Here is a 19,270-nt window from a genome sequence, read left to right as displayed (position 1 = left end):
GAACAGATAATGCACCATCCAGATTTTAACATCATGGAAACAACTAACCAAAGAGGACAGAGAATAAGCCTGAGATTATCTGGTTGAAATATAAAGTTGGATGTCATCAGTATAACAATGAAACTGAACACCATGATAATGCATAATTCAATGTTCTTATCTTATATGTCAGAGACTGGTAGGCAGTCATGCAAAATGCTTACAAGTCATACCAGCTTCTGACACCAAGAGTGAATCTATTTTTTCCACAGTAGACCATTATTGTTTATTGATATTTTAGTTGAATGAATGATTAAAGAGTCAGTTTTTCCTTGTGCTTTTATTCAAGTATATCACCTATATATGCAGATACTGTGTGCATGGAGATCTACTGTTTGCCTGCTCAAATATGTTGAAAAAGTCAACAATTTCCATGTACTAATCTTTTCATAACTGTATGTGCATATTGTAAACTTACTTTAGGAAGCGTGAAATATGGGGGAGTAATGAGTATGGTAATTTTATAGGCCTGGAGAAGAAATTGCAAAGAATTAAAGAAGACGCAGAAGTGGTTAGTGTAAAAGATATTCTAGAAGAAAACATATGGCCATGTCTTGCGTTGTTTAAATTTATCATTAAATCATTGTTGAGTGAGAGAGTCTGATTACGCCATTTCTTTTTCACACTCCGAACAGTAGGTGTCGATAATGCACCTTTACGTTAGGCGCGATCCGCCAGAAATGAAGCTTAACAAAAATAATAAGAACAAGAAGGGCAGGCGGGTGGCGTGCGACACGGGAGTTAAGCACGCATTTTACATAAAAAATAACCGATTTTAAATCCATATATATTGGTCGATTCAAACTAAAACATGGGATCAGTTTTTTCGACAACCAGTTACTTTGTCCAAAGTGTTAATTAACATGCACATGCACATGCACAGAGACACACACAAGTCTCATCTGACAGCGACGTTGCGACTTTTCTAAGCCACAGACTGGCGCGCTGTGACGTCAGTGTCAGAGATCAGAGGGGAAAGGCAGCGAAGAGATGGCGGCCCCCGTTGGCGACGTGTTTCGCTGCTGCGTGGACCCGGCTAAAACAAGTCAAACGGTAGAGGTTCGGCTTATCGACAATGTTAAGGTATATGAAGGACAATCTTGTTGGCAGAGTGTCGAGACGCAGAAAGATTACAGGATGTGCTTGGCACTACACTACCTCTAGAAACGGTTACTGAAACGGGGTGTCCTCAGCAATCGGAAGGGTGGGCGTCGTTCTTTTTAATGGGCCTTGCTTTGTTGTGTCCTTGATTTTTTTTGGCTCCATAATAAAGAATATCAAATCAAATAATAATAAAAATATATATCACTGTACCGACACTAATTTTGCTTGTGTTTGGCTTGTTGGGGGAGTGGTCGCGGTTATCTTTTGTTTTTTGGGCTCCTTATTTTATGATGCAGTTTCAATCTAGTTTGTCCCTAGATGTACATGACAGACAGATGATTACCGTTATACCAGGTGTCGTGTTTTAGTGACTTTTCATTGATTTTAATTCCATTTATTAAATCTCCGTGCTCTTATAGGTGGGTTATTGTAGCACATTGTCTCATGAAGTAGGATCCCTAGACAATATATTTATGTGGATTGATGACCTAGTTATCTTTTTTTTTTCCTGAGGGGATTTTTTACATTGAAATTTCTACTGACATGGGAGGTGTACCACGCATAACCTAAGGGAAAAAGATTTGATGAACAGATTCGGGACATGCTGAAGAGGTTTTATATCGTGAGTTTTTGGGGAGGCTCGAGGAGATTGCAGGGATAGGAAGGTCTCGTGAGCCCACGTCAGAGTCGAACAACAGATTTTAGAAAATATAACCGACTAAACACCCCCGATTTGCTTCATATGTTCTGGAAATAATGTTATACCCAATAACAGTGTGCAACATTTTTGGCATTTACCTTCAGTAGTTTCCGAGATTTATTTTATTTTTTTTCATTAGCAACAACAAAGTACAGTATAGACGAGAACATGTATCACAGATCAACTGCAACCATCCATCCATCCATTTTCCAACCCGCTGAATCCGAACAGGGGGTCTGCTGGAGCCAATCCCAGCCAACACAGGGCACAAGGCAGGAAACAATACCGGGCAGGGTGCCAACCCACCGCAGTACACACACAAACACACCCACACACCAAGCACACACTAGGGCCAATTTAGAATCGCCAATCCACCTAACCTGCATGTCTTTGGACTGTGGGAGGAAACTGGAGCCCCCGGAAGAAACCCACGCAGACACGGGGAGAACATGCAAACTCCACACAGGGAGGACCCGGGAATCGAACCCAGGTCCCCAGATCTCCCAACTGCGAGGCAGCAGCGCTACCCACTGCGCCACCGTGCCGCCCCATTGCAAACATAAACACAGAAAAAATATAGTTTTTAAAAAAAATTTTTTTAAGCAATTTAAATACGAGTAAAGTCCCGATTGCTTGCGTATTTTTACATTCTGAAATAGTCCCAATGTGCCCTTTGAAATTTTTGTAATGGATGTAAAACACTGGTTTTATTTCAAGTTCATTTTGTGTATATAGTAACATGCCAATATAATAAAAAAAGATAATTTATAAATGTCATGTTCTTATTATTTTTTTCACTGGGGTTGTAGTTTAATGTTAATATTGGTTTTCGAAGAAATATATACGTTAAACTTTTTAAAGGTACTTGTGTACTAAACGGACAGCAGTGAAACCTCCCCCACAGAGCCCAACACTAGAATGGGTAGGGGGAAACCTTCCAACCCCAAAAATTCTGTGATGAGGAGCTCATCATGAACGGAAAACAGTAATAATAAGTTCCAATTGTACGTATGCATTTCTATAATATTCCAATTTCTGTAAATTTCTATATATTTTTCTTTTATCCCAATAAATGTTATGAATTCGTCAAAACATTGTTTTCCATTGTCATGCCGTTCGTTCGTTCTTTCGTCCGTCCGTCCGTCCATCCATCCGTTTAGTACACAAGTACCCTTTTTAATGTAAGTTTATCCAGAAGTTTTTTTTTCTAAATATACTGTAACAGCAGTGTGGTTATCTTGTAGTAATGACCTTAAATTTGATTACACCCATAACTCAAAAGAGAAAATCGAACATAAGAAATCTGATAAACCAAAGCATATGTTGGTAGTTCATTCCAGATTCCTGCAGCTCTTGCTTAATGAGGTGCTTTCTGGCTACAGTCCTAAATGCAATTCCCCTTAATTTCCATTGGTCACCATTAAGGTAAAATTTTTCTGGATCTATGGTACTTTATGAATGCCTTTGAGGATTTTGAAGATCTGGATTAGGTCCCCACACAGTCTCCTCTGCTTGAGACTAAACGGCTTGTCAGAGTGCAACATGTCCTTAAGTACTGAGGTGTTCTTGATTGGTCTTCTCTGTACAGCTTCAAGTGGTGCTAATTATTTCTTGTGCAGTCTCACTGGTGAATTATATAGTTTTGAACATGGCATCCCTTGATTTTTGTTCACCAGTTTTAACAATATATAACCTAACATTTTATTTGCATTTTAATAGCTCCTGCACATTATGTTGTCAGCATAAACTCTTAAATGCTTTCCAGTGGTTGCTTCCTGTTGGACAGTGTCTTCCATCCTGTATTTATAATTGATGTTCTTTTTGTCCACTTGTAGCATTTCACAATTTTCTACATTAAACTGCATTTTCTAATTATTTACCACTTTCTAAAGCTTGCTCAAGTCTTTTTGATTTTTTGTTTTTGCTACGTCCTCAGTGTCTGCCATTGTTGTACATTTAGAATCATATGTGAATATTGCAAGTTTACTAACTGTACTGGAGTCAATGTCATTAATATAAATCAGAAAAAGTAATGATCCAAGGACAGAACCCCTGAGGGACTCCACTGATGACCTCGGTTCATGTGGTTAATTTTCCTATCTGTGTTCTTTGTCTTCTGCCAGTTAACCAACTTGAAATCCAGTTTTGTAAGTTACCTTTGTGGAAGGATCATTTTGAGGTGTATTGTCACAAAAAGAAAAATAACTAATTTATTTTTATAGAAAGTTACCATCAATTCACATAAAGAGTCACTTTTAGAAAGGTTGTTTCTCAAGTGGCTATAAAAGTGGATAATAACTTGAAGCTTGTTGGGTTAGTCATTAGTGTGCAATGTTGAGCAAGGCACTTAACTTGCCATTACTCCGATTTGTTTTAACAATTTTCTGTACCTGTACTTGTAAAGTGCTTTGGAATGGTGTTTTTTTTTTTTTTTTTAAGAAGGTTGTTACAAATTAAAGCGTTGAAAGTATCTTTCAGTGTGCTATACATATATTCACACACACACACACTCAGTGTCCACTTTACTACGTACATCGTTTTAGCACTTTGTAAGGTCTGGTTTGCCTCAAGAACACCCTAAATTTATAAAGGCATGGACTCTAGCAAGATGCTAGAAATATTCCTTGGGGATTTTGGTCCATGCAGTTATGCAGGTATCACACAGTTCTTGCACATTTTTTGTCCACATATTCCTGCTGCAAACCTCTACTCTACCTACTTCCAAAGGTGCACTATTGGGCTAAGATCCAATAACTGTGTAGGCTGTTGAAATAAACATGCTTTTAGAACTATGCCTTTGAACATTCTACTACTGAAGTATCCATTTGAAACAGATACTGTGGCTAAGGGTGTTCACATGATCAATAACAATGCTTAGATATGTTGTGGCATTCATTTAACATTTTCATTAAGATCATTAGTATATGTGTTTACAGGATGTGTTTTGTATGAGTATTCCTGTCTAGTGGGTAAGATGTTAAACTGTGAACCACAGAATTACTGGTTAAGTCCCAAGCACCGAACCTTAGAAACCCATCTCACTCGCTACACTATCAAATGTTAATATATGAAGAACATTTTCCAAGCTGCTTTGGATTAAAGTACTTATCTAACAAATAAATATGCCTGCAGACAATAAAGATGCCTGGCCCATTAGTAATTTGTAGATTTATAAATTAGACCATAATATAGTAAATTATGCCACATACAATGTGATATAATTTCTCATGTAATATGAGATTGTAAATTTTGTTTTTCAATGCGGGGTAAATTCTTTGTGCCTAATACACAGCCTTAGCTGTATTTAGTATCTCTTGTGAGTGGTTTATTCACATTCCTGGCTGAATTATAGTTATCACATTGTTGCTAAAATATTTTTAACAGGATTAGGTACTACATATGTGGTCAACACAACCTAATCTTTAAATGCCTTTGTTATTTTATCATCATTACGGTGTCATTTGTATTTGACTTGGTGAAGATGAAAAAAACTATTCAAGTTAAACAATTCAGCAGGTGAATAACCATTTCTCAAATGTCTATATTCAACTATTAAACAAAAACATGCTTATACATGTTTATTAAATTAGCATTGAACACTTTTAAAGTCAAAATAGTAAGTTCCACTAACTTGTCATGGACATCTATCTGCCTATCATTAAGGATTTTTAGACTGCAGCACTCGCAGTCTTTTTAGTCATTATTACAGTTACATTTAAAATAACTATCATTATGGTAAAAGCACAAGAAGGCAATATTTTTTAATGGTACCTCTAAAATATAGGCTATGCTGATGTTTAACTCTGAAGAAGTGTGTATTGTCACATTTTCTTTTTCAGTCCATCAATTTCTTTTTATCCTGTTTATTCTTTTTATAAAGCTAAGAACCTCCCCTTGCAGAATTTAGCACAAGGCAAAAACCAACCCTGGATAGCACTTCATTATAGGCCATACTCATGGGCACATCCTTTCAGGCACTAAACACAGCCATTCTTAGTGTTGCCTATTAAACTGCACATTCATAATTAGGTAGGAATCTGAGGTGCCCAGAGAAAAGCCATATTGACATGGGAGAAATATAAGTTAAATCTAATAGTGAGTAATCCAAAATATAAATCCTACTTTCTGAATAACAGTAACGGCAATTTTTGTTTACCTGTTTATTTACTGTATTAATATATTTCTTATAATATGTCCAGAATGTAATGTAAAATGTTGTATTTGGTGTTTTTTGTATTATGGTACAATCAGCAGTCTATGGAAGAGATGCAAGTAAGAGTCTCAATGTACTATATATATATATATATATATGATGATAAACTTGAACATGCATATGGATCTCAATTTTCCTTCTCCATACAACTGCAGGTATACCTTGTTTTGGAGTTTTTAGAGGTGCTTTTACTTAAAGGCAAGAGTCTAGTGGTAATTTTATTGAAATTGGTACCACAAAACTGTGGTTTTAATTCCTATCTTTCTTACATTGACAGCTTTTCTGTAAATAGCTCTGTAACTTGTATGGTATATCAAAACTTAGCACTTGGGGTAAATAAAAACAAGACATGCTGTTTTGTAATTCATGTGTCAATGATAATTATGTCATTCTTTCTGAAACTCTAATGCTCTATAGTTGTTTTTATTAAACTGATTTTATTTAACTTGGCTCCTCTGTCTGTCTGTCTGTCTGTCTGTCTGTTTGTTTGTTTGTCTGGATCAAATCTTGCAACTGATTTTTAAACTCACTTTTGGCAAAGCGAATTTCTTCAAATTTTGCATACATGTTCAGTATTGATGACAATACAATAATCCGTCAAAACCAATGCAATTATGTAACAAATTTTGCCGTAATTAATGGCTATGCTATTCCAATTAATGTACACACAACAATGACGGAGAGAGTATATAGTGAGATATAGGAGCATACAAGTGCGAGACCCATCAGATTGTGCCCACTTGCCACTTCCAGTGAATAGAGTGGGTAAATATGCGTGCCGACCAGTATCTATCTTGGTGAGGAGCTATTGCCATAAGCTTGCCGTTCTGTCGTCGATATATTTTTTTTTTCCACAGCGACCAAGCGCTAATCCCATAAGAGCCTGAACAGAAAAATAAAGAGGAAAATAAAATTTTTTTTAGTATTAAAATAATTCTGCAAAGAAGATGTATTATGTAATACATTTAAAGAAGCCTCCCGTTCATGAAAAATGATTAACGAAAAATCATTTGCAAAAAAATTCAAAACTAAAAAGTAAAAAATAAAATATATAAAAAAATTTATTTACTTTAGTTATAAATGCACTAAAAAGCAAAAAAAAAAATTCTTTAACCACAATTTTCATGGTTGTATGTGACTAAATAAAATCGTGGGGCGCACATAAATTCATTCAATCAATTAATAGAATAGCTACTTTCATCATAAAATATAAAAACAACCAACATTGGTAATTACCCATCCTGCTAAGCAAGTTTCAAAAATTGTTTGAATCAATTTATTTATGTATGCCCCACAATTTTATTTAGTCACATAGAACCACAAAAATTTTGGTTAAAGAAATATTTTTTTTTTTTTGCTTTTGAGTGCATTTATAACTAAAGTAAATAAAATCATTTTATATATTTTTACCATTAGTAAGGCATTATCCTTCATTCTGTCAAAAGTGAAGTTTAGGTGCCCGTTAAGGGGTTATTACTGTGGCCTCACAGCTGTAGAAACAACTACCAAATTACAGTCTATGTTGCGTTTGTACATTTGTCCTGTGTCTTTGGGATTTTCTCCAGATATTTTGTTTTTTTAGGATATCTCAAAGTTCTGCGAACATTTTTAATGGTATACTTTCTGCTTGTGTGCGCATTTTTTGGGTGGATAAAGTATTTAACCATCAGATCGCATACTGTATATTCCTGTATTTTTTTCCAATCATTATTGTACACTCCAGTTTAATTTTACTTATGTTTGAAGAAACAAAGCCCTTTGCAGCTAATCCTTGTTTTAATTTACAGGGTAGAGGTTTATTTGCCAAGAAAGCCATCCGAAAAGGTGACACATTGTTCATGGAACGCCCTCTGGTGTCTGCTCAGTTTCTGTGGAATTCACTGTATAATTATAAAGGTGAGATTCATGCTTACATAATGATTAGTATTATGTGTTTTATATGCATAAATCATCTTAACGTAACTGCTTTCATGGTGAACAAAAGTGCAGTACAAACAAACACAGCATGGTGAACATAATGAACATTACAAGGAATACATATACAGTTGAGATCACTGCTTTTGTTAACCTTGTATGTACAATATCTTTGAAAAAGGTGTGCAGTGAAACAGCTTTGACCTACACAAACTCATTTGTCTGATACAGAGCAGCATAGTAACAAACAAAAAAGGAAATGTGTGGAAATAGTATAAAAACTCTACTACAGTTATTGAGTGGTTAGTGGGTCTGCACCTATATATATATACTAGTCATTTAGCCCGTTACAATAACGGGCGCTAGAACAGTAGTGCATAAACATTAGTAGGAACAGTCTATATTAAATGGCAAGAGACTTTGACCTCATTCTTTTTGTTGCTCGTATTTTTCTTTCTTTCAGCCTTTCTTTTGTTGATGTTTACTTGCTGAGCTGACCGTTCTTCGTGGGCTGCCGCCTTGTATTAGGTGTCTTTAATTTTCTGTGACAGTAATACTGTCTTGTACGTCCGCTGGCTTGTACGTCCGTAATATACCTTTAATTTTCTCTGGCGGTAATACAGGCGTGCGCGTCGGTAATATGCCTTTAATCTCCTCTGACAGTAATACTGGCTTGTATGTGGCTGTAATATGCATCACTGTATTGTGTACCTTTAATTTCCTCTCGCAGTAATGCTGGTTTGTATTTCCGTAAAACGCCTGTAACTTTCTCTGACAGTAATATCGCGCATCGCACCGTGCCCCGCGCATGCGCACTTCACCAGAAGACACACACACACGGACACCTGGACGCACACAGGGATTTTATTAAAGAGGATATATATAATGAAGACATTTCTGAGGTCCTATGCTCCTTCTCGACTACTAAGGTCTGCTGTGGAACAGCATCTGGAGATGCTACCTATGATTGGTATCAACTCTCAGTCTAGACTCTTCATGTGTAGCTCCTAGCTGGTGAAATGAGCTGCCCCTCTTCTCCCAAAATGCTGACTTACTCAATGTGTTTAAGAAGTGTTTGAACACCGTTCTGTTTGGTAAATTTCTTTATCTTTCATGTTAGATTTTTTTGAATCTAGAAATTAGGGATTCATCGATACCATTTTTTTCAGACCTAGTACAACTACCAATACTTTTTTTTTAGTATTCACTGATATTGATACAATTGTAGTGAGACTGAAGGCTGGAAGATAGTATTTATTTATTATGTCCATCTACCGTCAGCTTCACTGTTAACATCAAATATAAGACTCATATTTTGAAATAAAATAATTCAAAATTGAGCAAATAACTCAAAGTAGGGTACAATGCATAGAATACAGCTGCATTTTTAAAAGTGGCAGATTCCTTCTGATGAACAGAAGCATCTTTGCATGTTCAGCTATAAGCTTATTTCTGGTTTCATTTACAATATATGACAGAGTAATCTGTCACTCTGTGTACTACTGAATGAGGCTGAAAGGTATTCCATTGAAATCTGAGACAAAGTGAGGATCCACACTTTAAGTGTTGTCTTTTTTTCTCCAGGCTAACAGGAGGTTTGTTTTTTTTCTGTTTTCCTGACCATCTGACCTTACCTGTTTTGTTACCTAATTGTTTAATATTATTGCTTAATTGTTTTCTTGTAACTTTCTCATTATTATCTTGTAAAGCACTTTGAACTGCATTGTTTTATGAAAATGTGCTATATACAGTAAGTAAATGCTGTTGTCTGAATGAAATACTGTGGTCTCTCCCAGGTATGTTTCCAGCTGTATGGCAGCAGGTACTGGAACAAACCTCATTGATGCTGCTACATGTTCATCTACATTCACATTAAACATATACTCCAAACTACTACTCAGCTGGTCCTTCCAGGGATCCTGTCCAGCTGCATCTAGGCCACAAAATTCCTGTACTTTCAGCAACACCATCTCTTTGACTTCCTAGGCTGTATTGGTGTTTGAAAAGTACCAATCCTTATACAGTATCTATAACAGGAAACATTTTGTTTCTGATTATATGATGCCAGTTTTATCTCCAATCAATAGACAATTTTTGATACTTAAAAAGCATTTTATTTAAGTAATTTAATTAGCCACCCTTGAAAAGTAATTCATAATAAATTTGTCACATATATGTACACAGTCATGGTAAGGAGTTGGGACAATTTGTGAAAAATCTGTTAATAGTAATAATAATAATAATACATTTTATTTATATAGTGCCTTTCCCATGCTCAAGGCACTTACAGAATATAATAAAGAACGGCAGCGTATACAGTATATAGCATTGTACAAACCAGATAAATAAATAAAGAAGATTAAGACAGTGAATTCTGAAAAAAAAAGAAACAGACAACATAATTGATGGTCTAGCACACACACACAGGTTACATTAGCATCTTGACAGAGAAGTAAACTGAGAGAAGGGTAATAAAGTCAAATAGAGCTAAAAGCCATCCTGAACAGATGAGTTTTGAGTTGTTTTTTAAAAGAATTCATGGAGTCAGCTGACCTGATTAATTTTGGCAGGTCATTCCAGAGTCTGGGCGCTATACAGCTGTCACCCATGGAGTGTAGATTAGTGAGGGGCACAACAAGATTGCCAGAATCAGAGGACCTTAGTGGGCGGGCAGGCACATAGTGATAGAGAAGGTCACTGATGTAGTTTGGCGCAAGGTTATTTAAGGCTTTGTAAGTTATTAGTAGGATTTTATATTTGATTCTGTAAGACACAGGGAGCCAGTGGAGACGGAGCAGAATGGGTGTGATGTGCTCGCTGCTGCTGGTTCGAGTAAGGACTCTTGCAGCTGAGTTTTGAATAAGCTGGAGCTGTGATATAAGATTAGAAGGGGCACCTGCCAGTAGGGAATTACAATAATCGATGCGGGATGTGATAAAAGCATGGTCAAGTTTCTCAGCGTTAGAAAAGGAGAGGAAGGAGCGAACACGGGATATGTTATGGAGGTGAAAGTAAGAAAGTTTCTTAATGTGATTTATGTGGGCAGAATAAGAGAGGGAGGAATCAAAAATGACACCAAGATTTTTTACAGTAGAGGCAGGTCTGATGAGATCACTGCCAAGATAGACTGGGAAGAAGCTCATTTTATTAAGTTGCATTTTAGTCCCAATTTGCAGGAGTTCAGTTTTATTGCAATTTAATTTTAAAGAGTTCTGCTCCATCCAGGTTTTAATTTCACTAAGGCAGGTTGAGCTGAGAAAGCTCTGATGAAGTTCCACTTTTAACATTGAAATAGAGTTGAGTATCATCTGCATAAAAATAATAAGCCAGTCCATAGCTACGGATAATATGACTAAGGGGAAGCATGTAAATACAGAAAAGCAGAGGACCGAGGACAGAGCCTTGAGGGACTCCTTGTGTTACTGGCGCTGAGCTGGATCTGCTCTTGCCAAGACTAACAAACTCTTGCCTATCAGTCAGATAGGACTTGAACCACTGGAGGGCAGTGCCAGAGATAAGATGTCATGTCTGACAGTGTCAAATGCTGCACTGAGGTCTAACAGAATTAATATGCTGGTTTGTCCAGAGTCTGCTGCCATAAGCAAATCATTGGTTACCCGTAGCAGAGCAGTTTCACAGCTGTGCCGCGCCCTGAAACCAGACTGAAAGGGTTCCATCAAATTATTAGAGGTTAGGTAATTGGTGAGTTGGGAAGCTACAACACGCTCAACAACTTTTGACAGGAAAGGTAAGTGGGAAATAGGCCGGAAATTGTTAAGATTGTCAGCATCAAGACCAGACTTTTTTAACATTGGGGTTACAGAAGCAATTTTAAAAGTGAGCGGCACAGAGCCAGTGTCAAGGGATGAGTGTATTATTGTTGTAACAGTTGGGATTATGGCATGAAGGCAGGATTTAAGTAGTGTGGTGGGGATGGGGTCCAGTACACAAGTAGTCAGCCTCATCTTACAAAGCAGGTTATTAACAGACGCAGATGTGACTAGTGAGAACATAGAGAAGGAGCTGGATGGAGTGGGAAAACAGGGAGAGATATAAACAGATGATGTATTTATGTTAGTTGAATTATTTAGATCATTAATTTTGTTACGGAAAAAGTGGAGGAATTCCTCACAGACTTCAGTAGAAGAGGTAGTTGGGCCAGATGCGGGTTCGAGTAGTTTATTAACTACATAGAACAGAACCCTTGGGTTATTGTGGCCACTTTCTATTATTCTGCCGTAATGGGTGTTCTTGGCAGAAGTTAGTATTTCTCTGTAAGCTCTTTGGTGGTCAGAGAAAGCCTGGATGTGCACTGTTGTTAACATATGCAGTTTGGAAAGAATATCAATCGGTCTGTCTATCGCTCCATCTCTCTATCTAGATATATACATAAAAGAATGTGATATATGCCACTGAACAGATTTTTAATAGTGAGTATATGGAAAATTAAAACAATGAATTGGGATTGAATATGTGAACTTTCTTAGAGCTGGGATGTACTTGACACTATGTGACGTATCCCCTTGTGGATGCTATGCAAGCAAAGTACTGAGTATACTTGTTCATCAGGTGGCAGTGTGAGATACTGTTGGAAGGTGCATGAAAAAGATGGCAGCAATGAAACAGAAGATAGTATGCAAGACCTTTAAATGTATTGCGTCATTATGATTGGGAATATGTGGCACTTATATTGTTGTGCGAGAAATGGATGAAGAAAAGCACCATGAATACTTTGGTATGTCAGTATTTAAGTTTGATGATTTGCTTCACCACATCAAACCATTCATCAAACATTGAAGAATGCACATTGATCTGGTTGGATCTGCAACATGGTTTGATGTCACACTGTGTTATCTTGCAGCGGCTGAATCCCTACAGTCGTGGCTAAAAGTTTGGAGAATTACACAAGTATTGGTTTTTACAAAGCTTGCTGCTTCTGTGTTTTCAGATCTTTTTGTCAGATGTTTCTATGGTATACTGAAGTATAATTACAAGCATTTCATAAGGCTTTTATTGACAATTAGATTAAGTTTATACAAAGAGTCAGTATTTGCAGTGTTGGCCCTTCTTTTTCAAGACTTCTGCAATTCACCTTGGCTTGCTGTCAATCAGCTTCTGGGCCAAATCCTGACTGATGGCAGCCCATTGTTGCATAATCAATGCTTGGAGTTTGTCAGAATTTGTGGGTTTTTGTTTGTTCACCCCCCTCTTGAGGATTGACCACAAGTTCTCAATGGGATTAAGGTCTGGGAAGTTTCCTGGCCTTGTAACCAAAATTTTGATGTTTTGTTCTCCGAACCACTTAGTTATCACTTTTACCTTATGGCACAGTGCATGTTGGAAAAGGCATTGTTCATCACCAAACTGTTCTTGAATGGTTGGGAGAAGTTGCTCTCTGAGGATGTTTTGGTTCCATTCTTTATTCATGGTTGTGTTCTTAGACAAAGTTGTGAATGAGCCCACTCCCTTGGCTGAGAATGTGTGTTAATAGTATTGGTTATAGGCATTGGTGCATTTTTTCAAGTACAAGTACATGAACACTGTATCGGACCAAAACCCAAAATTGGTATTGTTGCATCCCTTCTAGGAATGGTAACTAGCTTGTATTTTGTTCTGATGTATTCACTCGTATTAATCAATGTTGCATCCTTGCCCTGTAACACTTGTTTCCCAAACAGTCCCAGACTGATATTTATTCTATTATGTGGACTTCCTTAATAAGTTTATTTGGATAAAAGCATCTTCTAAGCAAAAAAAATGTAAATGTAAATGGCTACATTCACAATGACAACATTTCATGCTTTTTATTCCAGTGAAATATAGTATTTGAAAACTGTTGAAGTATGGTTATTTTTATTTTTAGATCACACTTTCTGTTATGTAAAATTATTTTTATTCATAATTTATTTAGTACATTTGACATATTAAGGTTAAATAAACAATTTCTTTGGGAAGCATTCTGGGTGATAAAATCCATATGTAGGGTCTTTGATATACAGTTCTGTCTAGTTGCCCTGAATAGCCATTTGCTACTGACTCAAATTTAAACACATACATCTGTCAAAAGTCTTCTTTATTGATCACACACGTTTTAAAAGATACTCACTACAAAGGTGCTGTATAAAATGAAAACGGTCTGAATCCAGAACATGTGTTCTTATACTTGATATTAATTTTGTTCTCTCCCTTTCATCACAGCTTGTGAGTATTGCTTGTGCTCCTTGGAGACAGCTGAGGAGAATGCACGAAGGCTCAGTGGAAATACATGTCTGTCTCTTCCGCATCCTGAACTATGCAGAGTTCGAAGAGAACTTCATGATTCCTGTCCGCAGTGTCAGGTTGTTTTTTTAACTAGTAGCAGGCATGTTATTATTTTTTTAATTGCTAAGATTCCCATTCTTACAACAAGTTGCTGGATTTTGTATATATTATTAAAACCGAAATACAAGTAAAAATACAATCAATTTTGACATGTTTAGCTTTTTAATTATCGAAACAACCTGTCAAGGTCTGATGCTTACACAAGTCAGTATATATTCCCCTGCATTTCCTTGTTCTGAAGTATACCACATAGCTAGTCATATGAGAGGCATCTGGCAGTTGTCAAAATCTGCCCTACACGTTGCTTTTAATAATAATGAAGCAGACACTTAACTGCTGACATTTCAACTACAATGTGGCATGTTGTTGGAATATTAATTTAAGTTTACTACATTCTTTTCAAATCTTGACTGCAGTCAAATTTTGATGGAGTGTTGTAAATGCAATTATAAAGGGTTTACATTGCTTAATAAGATTATCAGGTGTCGCTCATACAATTTCCCTTTCCTGCGCCAAGTAAATGATACCAGTTACAGTTAATTTTAAACCGTATGCAGATGAGAGGTTTTTATATGCAGTATGTGTGTGTTTATACATCAGTGTATGTTAATGTGACCTGCTAATGAAGTATTTTCTTTTTTTGCCTTTGTTGTGAAATAATGACTACCTCAAGGTTTTAGGATAGGGGACAAACTATTTTAATAATCTTTGGTTCCCCTCTATATGCATCATATAGAAAAATAAGTATTGTAAAGAAAAATTAAATTAGAAGATTAAATACATTTTGGGTTATACAAGTGAATTTATGAGCTTCTGTTAGAACATGTGCAAGACTGTTTTTGGCATACTGTAACTTCTGAATGATCTTTTTCAGGGACAACAAACAGAGAATTATAGTAGTCCAGACAAGATATGATGAAAACATTAACTAACTTCTCAGTGGCATACATTCCTAGAATAGATCCAATTTTTGCTATTTTCTATAAATTATAAAATGAAGTTCTGGACAAGGATGCAATTTGAAATAAAAGTGTACTATCAAATTTAACTGCAAGATTTGTAACCAATGAAGAAACAGGAATTAAGTGACTGTCAATACTGATATGTTTTATGCTGGACTTTTTTTTTTTTTTAAATAACCTGAAGTGCCCATAAGTATAACTTCTGACCTACTGCTATTTAATTGCAGGTAATTATTATGAATAACTAGCAAAATCCCCGCGCTTCGCAGCGGAGAAGTAGTGTGTTAAAGAGGTTATGAAAAAGAAAAGGAAACATTTAAAAAATAACGTAATATGATTGTCAATGTAATTGTGTTGTCATTGTTATGAGTGTTGCTGTCTTTTATATATATAATATACACACACACACACACATAAACATATATATACATATACATATATACATATATATGCATATCTACATATACACATATCTACATATATATATACATATACACATCCACATATATATACATATATATATATACACATATCAACATATATATACACACATACATACACACACACATATACATATACACATACATACATACACACACACACACACATATATATATATATATATATATATATATATATATATATATATATATATATATATACACAGACATATATATACATAAATATTTACATATCTACATATATACACATCTACATATATATATACACATATATATACATATCTACATATATACACATCTACATATATATACACATATATGTACATATCTACATATATATATATATCTAGACATACATACATAGATAGATTGACACATATATATACATATCTACATATATATATGTAATTGTGTTGTCATTGTTATGAGTGTTGCTGTCATATATATATATATATATATATATATATATATATATATATATATATATATATATATATAGCAAAATACCCGCGCTTCGCAGCGGAGAAGTAGTGTGTTAAAGAGGTTATGTAACCATATATATACATAAACATATATACATATATATATATACATATGTACATATACACATATCCACATATACATATATATACATATACACATCCACATATACATATATATACATATATAAATTTGCATATCTACATATATATATATATATATATATATATATATATAGATATAAATATAGACATACATATATACATACATACATTCACATATAATGTATATATATATATATATATATATATATATATATATATATATATATATATATATATATATATATATATATATAATCTACTTATTGGCTCCTGTATTTAGGATATAGCGGGTTGGATAATGGATGAATGGACATCTGTGTGCATAGCCCTATTTGCCCGTTTTCGTTTTTTTTCTTTCTTCAGTAATATTTCAGTAAACCCGGAGCTTGTCAGTTCAAATCCTGGTACTGACACCACTGTGTGACCCTGAGGAAGTCACTTCACCTGCCTGTGCTGCAAAAAACAAAAGTAATGTAACAAATTGTACCTCAGATGTTGCAAGTTGCTGGAATAAAGGCATAAGTAAAATAGATAAATATGTATTATACACATAGGAACTATTCATTTATTTTCAGTGAAGTCATCTGCAGCAAACTTTTATAAATGAGGGTTTCTCATTTTTAGATAGTGCAAACTGTTTCTTCTTCATTGACGTTTTCTCTTGGAGAGGTTTTTTCATTTCATTGAAAATTAAAGCAGCAGCTGCCAAAATATGCAGCTTTCTTATTAATTTTTCAACATTGTGTAAAATAAATTTATAAAGTAACATAAAAGGTTTAAATACTGGTTATCCTTTTACACTAAAATATTACTAAAGAGATACAAAAAAAGTAAAATGGATATGTTCTTTTTCTTTAAGGAGATTAAATATTACTGAAGAAAGAAAAAAAAAAAAATTAAACAGCCAAATGGGGCTATGCATACGAACTTAAAAGGTTTAAATAAAACAGAAATATATATTTTATTTTTACTTGCTTAACTTGTGGAGGGTGTATCCTGTAGCAAAGCCCTAACTTTTTTCGTGAAAGCCCGTTTCAGTCAATAAGTCTTAAAAAAAGGTGTAAAGATATTGACAATAAGCTAAGCAAACCCAGGAAGACATGGAATCGTTTAAATCAAGTATCATTACATCTTCCTTTCTTAAAGAGAAGTAAGGCAGTACTTATAAGCTTACATATTTATATATAGACATACATACATATATATATATATATATATATATCTATATCCGAAGCCGTGCAAGCACACTCTTGAGAATGCAACGTATAGTTGTACAGAAGAAAAGCAATCTTGCCTCAAATGAATGGCAACCTTTTGTAGGTCTATGAACTTAATTTAAACTTTAGGTTTACACGGTGCTTTCTTTCCGAAGTACCTGCACTCATGAATATGTCTGTTTGTGTCAGTCGGTCAAATCCACGCGCTTAGCACCGGCGAAGTGCCGCTTTTAAATTTTTATTAAGAAGAAAATAAAACCTTTTTAAATTGAGGGAAAATATACTAATAACAGCTTGTTAAGGATCTGTTTTTTTGTGAAGCTGCCTTTACTCGAGTGATCACTTCGACCTGACTTGGTGGCCAACTATAAGCGATACCTGGTAGGTAACCACCCATACAATCAGATTGTGAATCAGACTACGAATGCCGTGAATGTAATTACACACTCACTGCACTTGCTTATGGTAATCGAACCTCGGACGTCAGCACTAGAGGGGCTTAGCAGCGGTGAAGTATTGCTTTTAAATTTTAATTAAGAACAAAAGAAAACCTCAGAGGTTCGATTCCCGTAAGGGTGTGAAGTGAGTGGCTGGTTACCTACCAGGTAACACTTATGGTTGGACAGCGAGTGACGTAACATCAGCCACGGTGCCTTCAGTTGTGGGAAGCAGATCATAGAATGATTGAAAATAGTTTTGCATTTACCTTTTTAGTAAAAGGCGAGCTTTTAAGCCTGAGAAATCACCCCGTAAATGCACACGTTTAATTGTGGCTGGTTACCTACCAGGTAACGCTTATGGTTGGACAGCAAGTGACGTAACATCAGCCACGGTGCCTTCAGTTGTGAGAAGCAGATCATAGAATGATTGAAAATAGTTTTGCATTTACCTTTTTAGTAAAAGGCGAGCTTTTAAGCCTGAGAAATCACCCCGTAAATGCAGACGTTTAATTGCACATGTGTTAATATGTATGGTTACACAGTATTAAAAGACAGTGAACAACGTCATTTACCTTTGTTCCCGCGTTTGATAAAAGGCGAGCTTTTAAGCCTGAGAAATCACCCCGTAAATGCACACGTTTAATTGCACATGTGTTAATATGTATGCTTACACAGTATTAAAAGACACTCAAAAATTAACGTCATTTACCTTCGTTCCCGCGTTTGACTCTTGCTGTAAATCTCTTCCTTGTTTTTAGTTCACGTGATTACGTAGGAGGCGTGATGACGCGATACGTGACTCCGCCTCCTCCATTAGAGTATATGGACAAAAAACATGTTCCAGTTATGACCATTACGCGTAGAATTTCGAAATGAAACCTGCCTAACTTTTGTAAGTAAGCTGTAAGGAATGAGCCTGCCAAATTTCAGCCTTACACCTACACGGGAAGTTCGAGAATTAGTGATGAGTCAGTCAGTCAGTGAGTCAGTGAGGGCTTTGCCTTTTATTAATATGTATAGATAAAGACAACACGTGACTTGAGTTTGTTGAACTTGGGCATTTTGAATGGTCTGAGGATAAATCTGAGTATTGTCAGTACAACTGTGGAAATACATGTTATGATGATGCAAGACTTTACCAAAGGTAGCAAATAAATAAAAAAGGGGAAGAATACGGATCCCTCTGGATCTCCAGAAAAAAAGCACAGATAGAATTTGACTGATGTTTCCCAATAGCAACAAACGCCTTATGACCTGTATGGTAACTACTGAACCACTTCAGTATAGTACCAGAGACTTCAGCATTATTTAAACG

The 19,270-nt window shown here is 35.5% G+C and overlaps 1 protein-coding gene across 2 annotated transcripts in view; it reads left to right on the top strand.

Moving 5' to 3' along the window:
* Positions 1 to 982: 982 nt before the first annotated feature.
* The window catches only part of smyd5 (SMYD family member 5), a 97,496-nt gene continuing 79,208 nt past the window's right edge, over positions 983 to 19,270 (top strand). The window contains exons 1-3 of one of the 2 annotated variants that reach the window (XM_051928483.1): positions 983 to 1,122; positions 7,844 to 7,952; positions 14,169 to 14,308. In XM_051928483.1, the coding sequence (XP_051784443.1) occupies positions 1,030 to 1,122; positions 7,844 to 7,952; positions 14,169 to 14,308 (342 nt within the window). In that variant the 5' untranslated portion in view covers positions 983 to 1,029. The remainder of the gene's footprint in view (positions 1,123 to 7,843; positions 7,953 to 14,168; positions 14,309 to 19,270) is intronic. The other variant, XM_028801472.2, reaches the window with a different exon arrangement.

Source organism: Erpetoichthys calabaricus, chromosome 5 (assembly GCF_900747795.2).
Source record: "Erpetoichthys calabaricus chromosome 5, fErpCal1.3, whole genome shotgun sequence".
NCBI classification, from domain to species: domain Eukaryota; kingdom Metazoa; phylum Chordata; class Cladistia; order Polypteriformes; family Polypteridae; genus Erpetoichthys; species Erpetoichthys calabaricus.
Note: the sequence above shows the minus strand (reverse complement) of the source record. Positions and strands in the feature narration are given on the sequence as shown.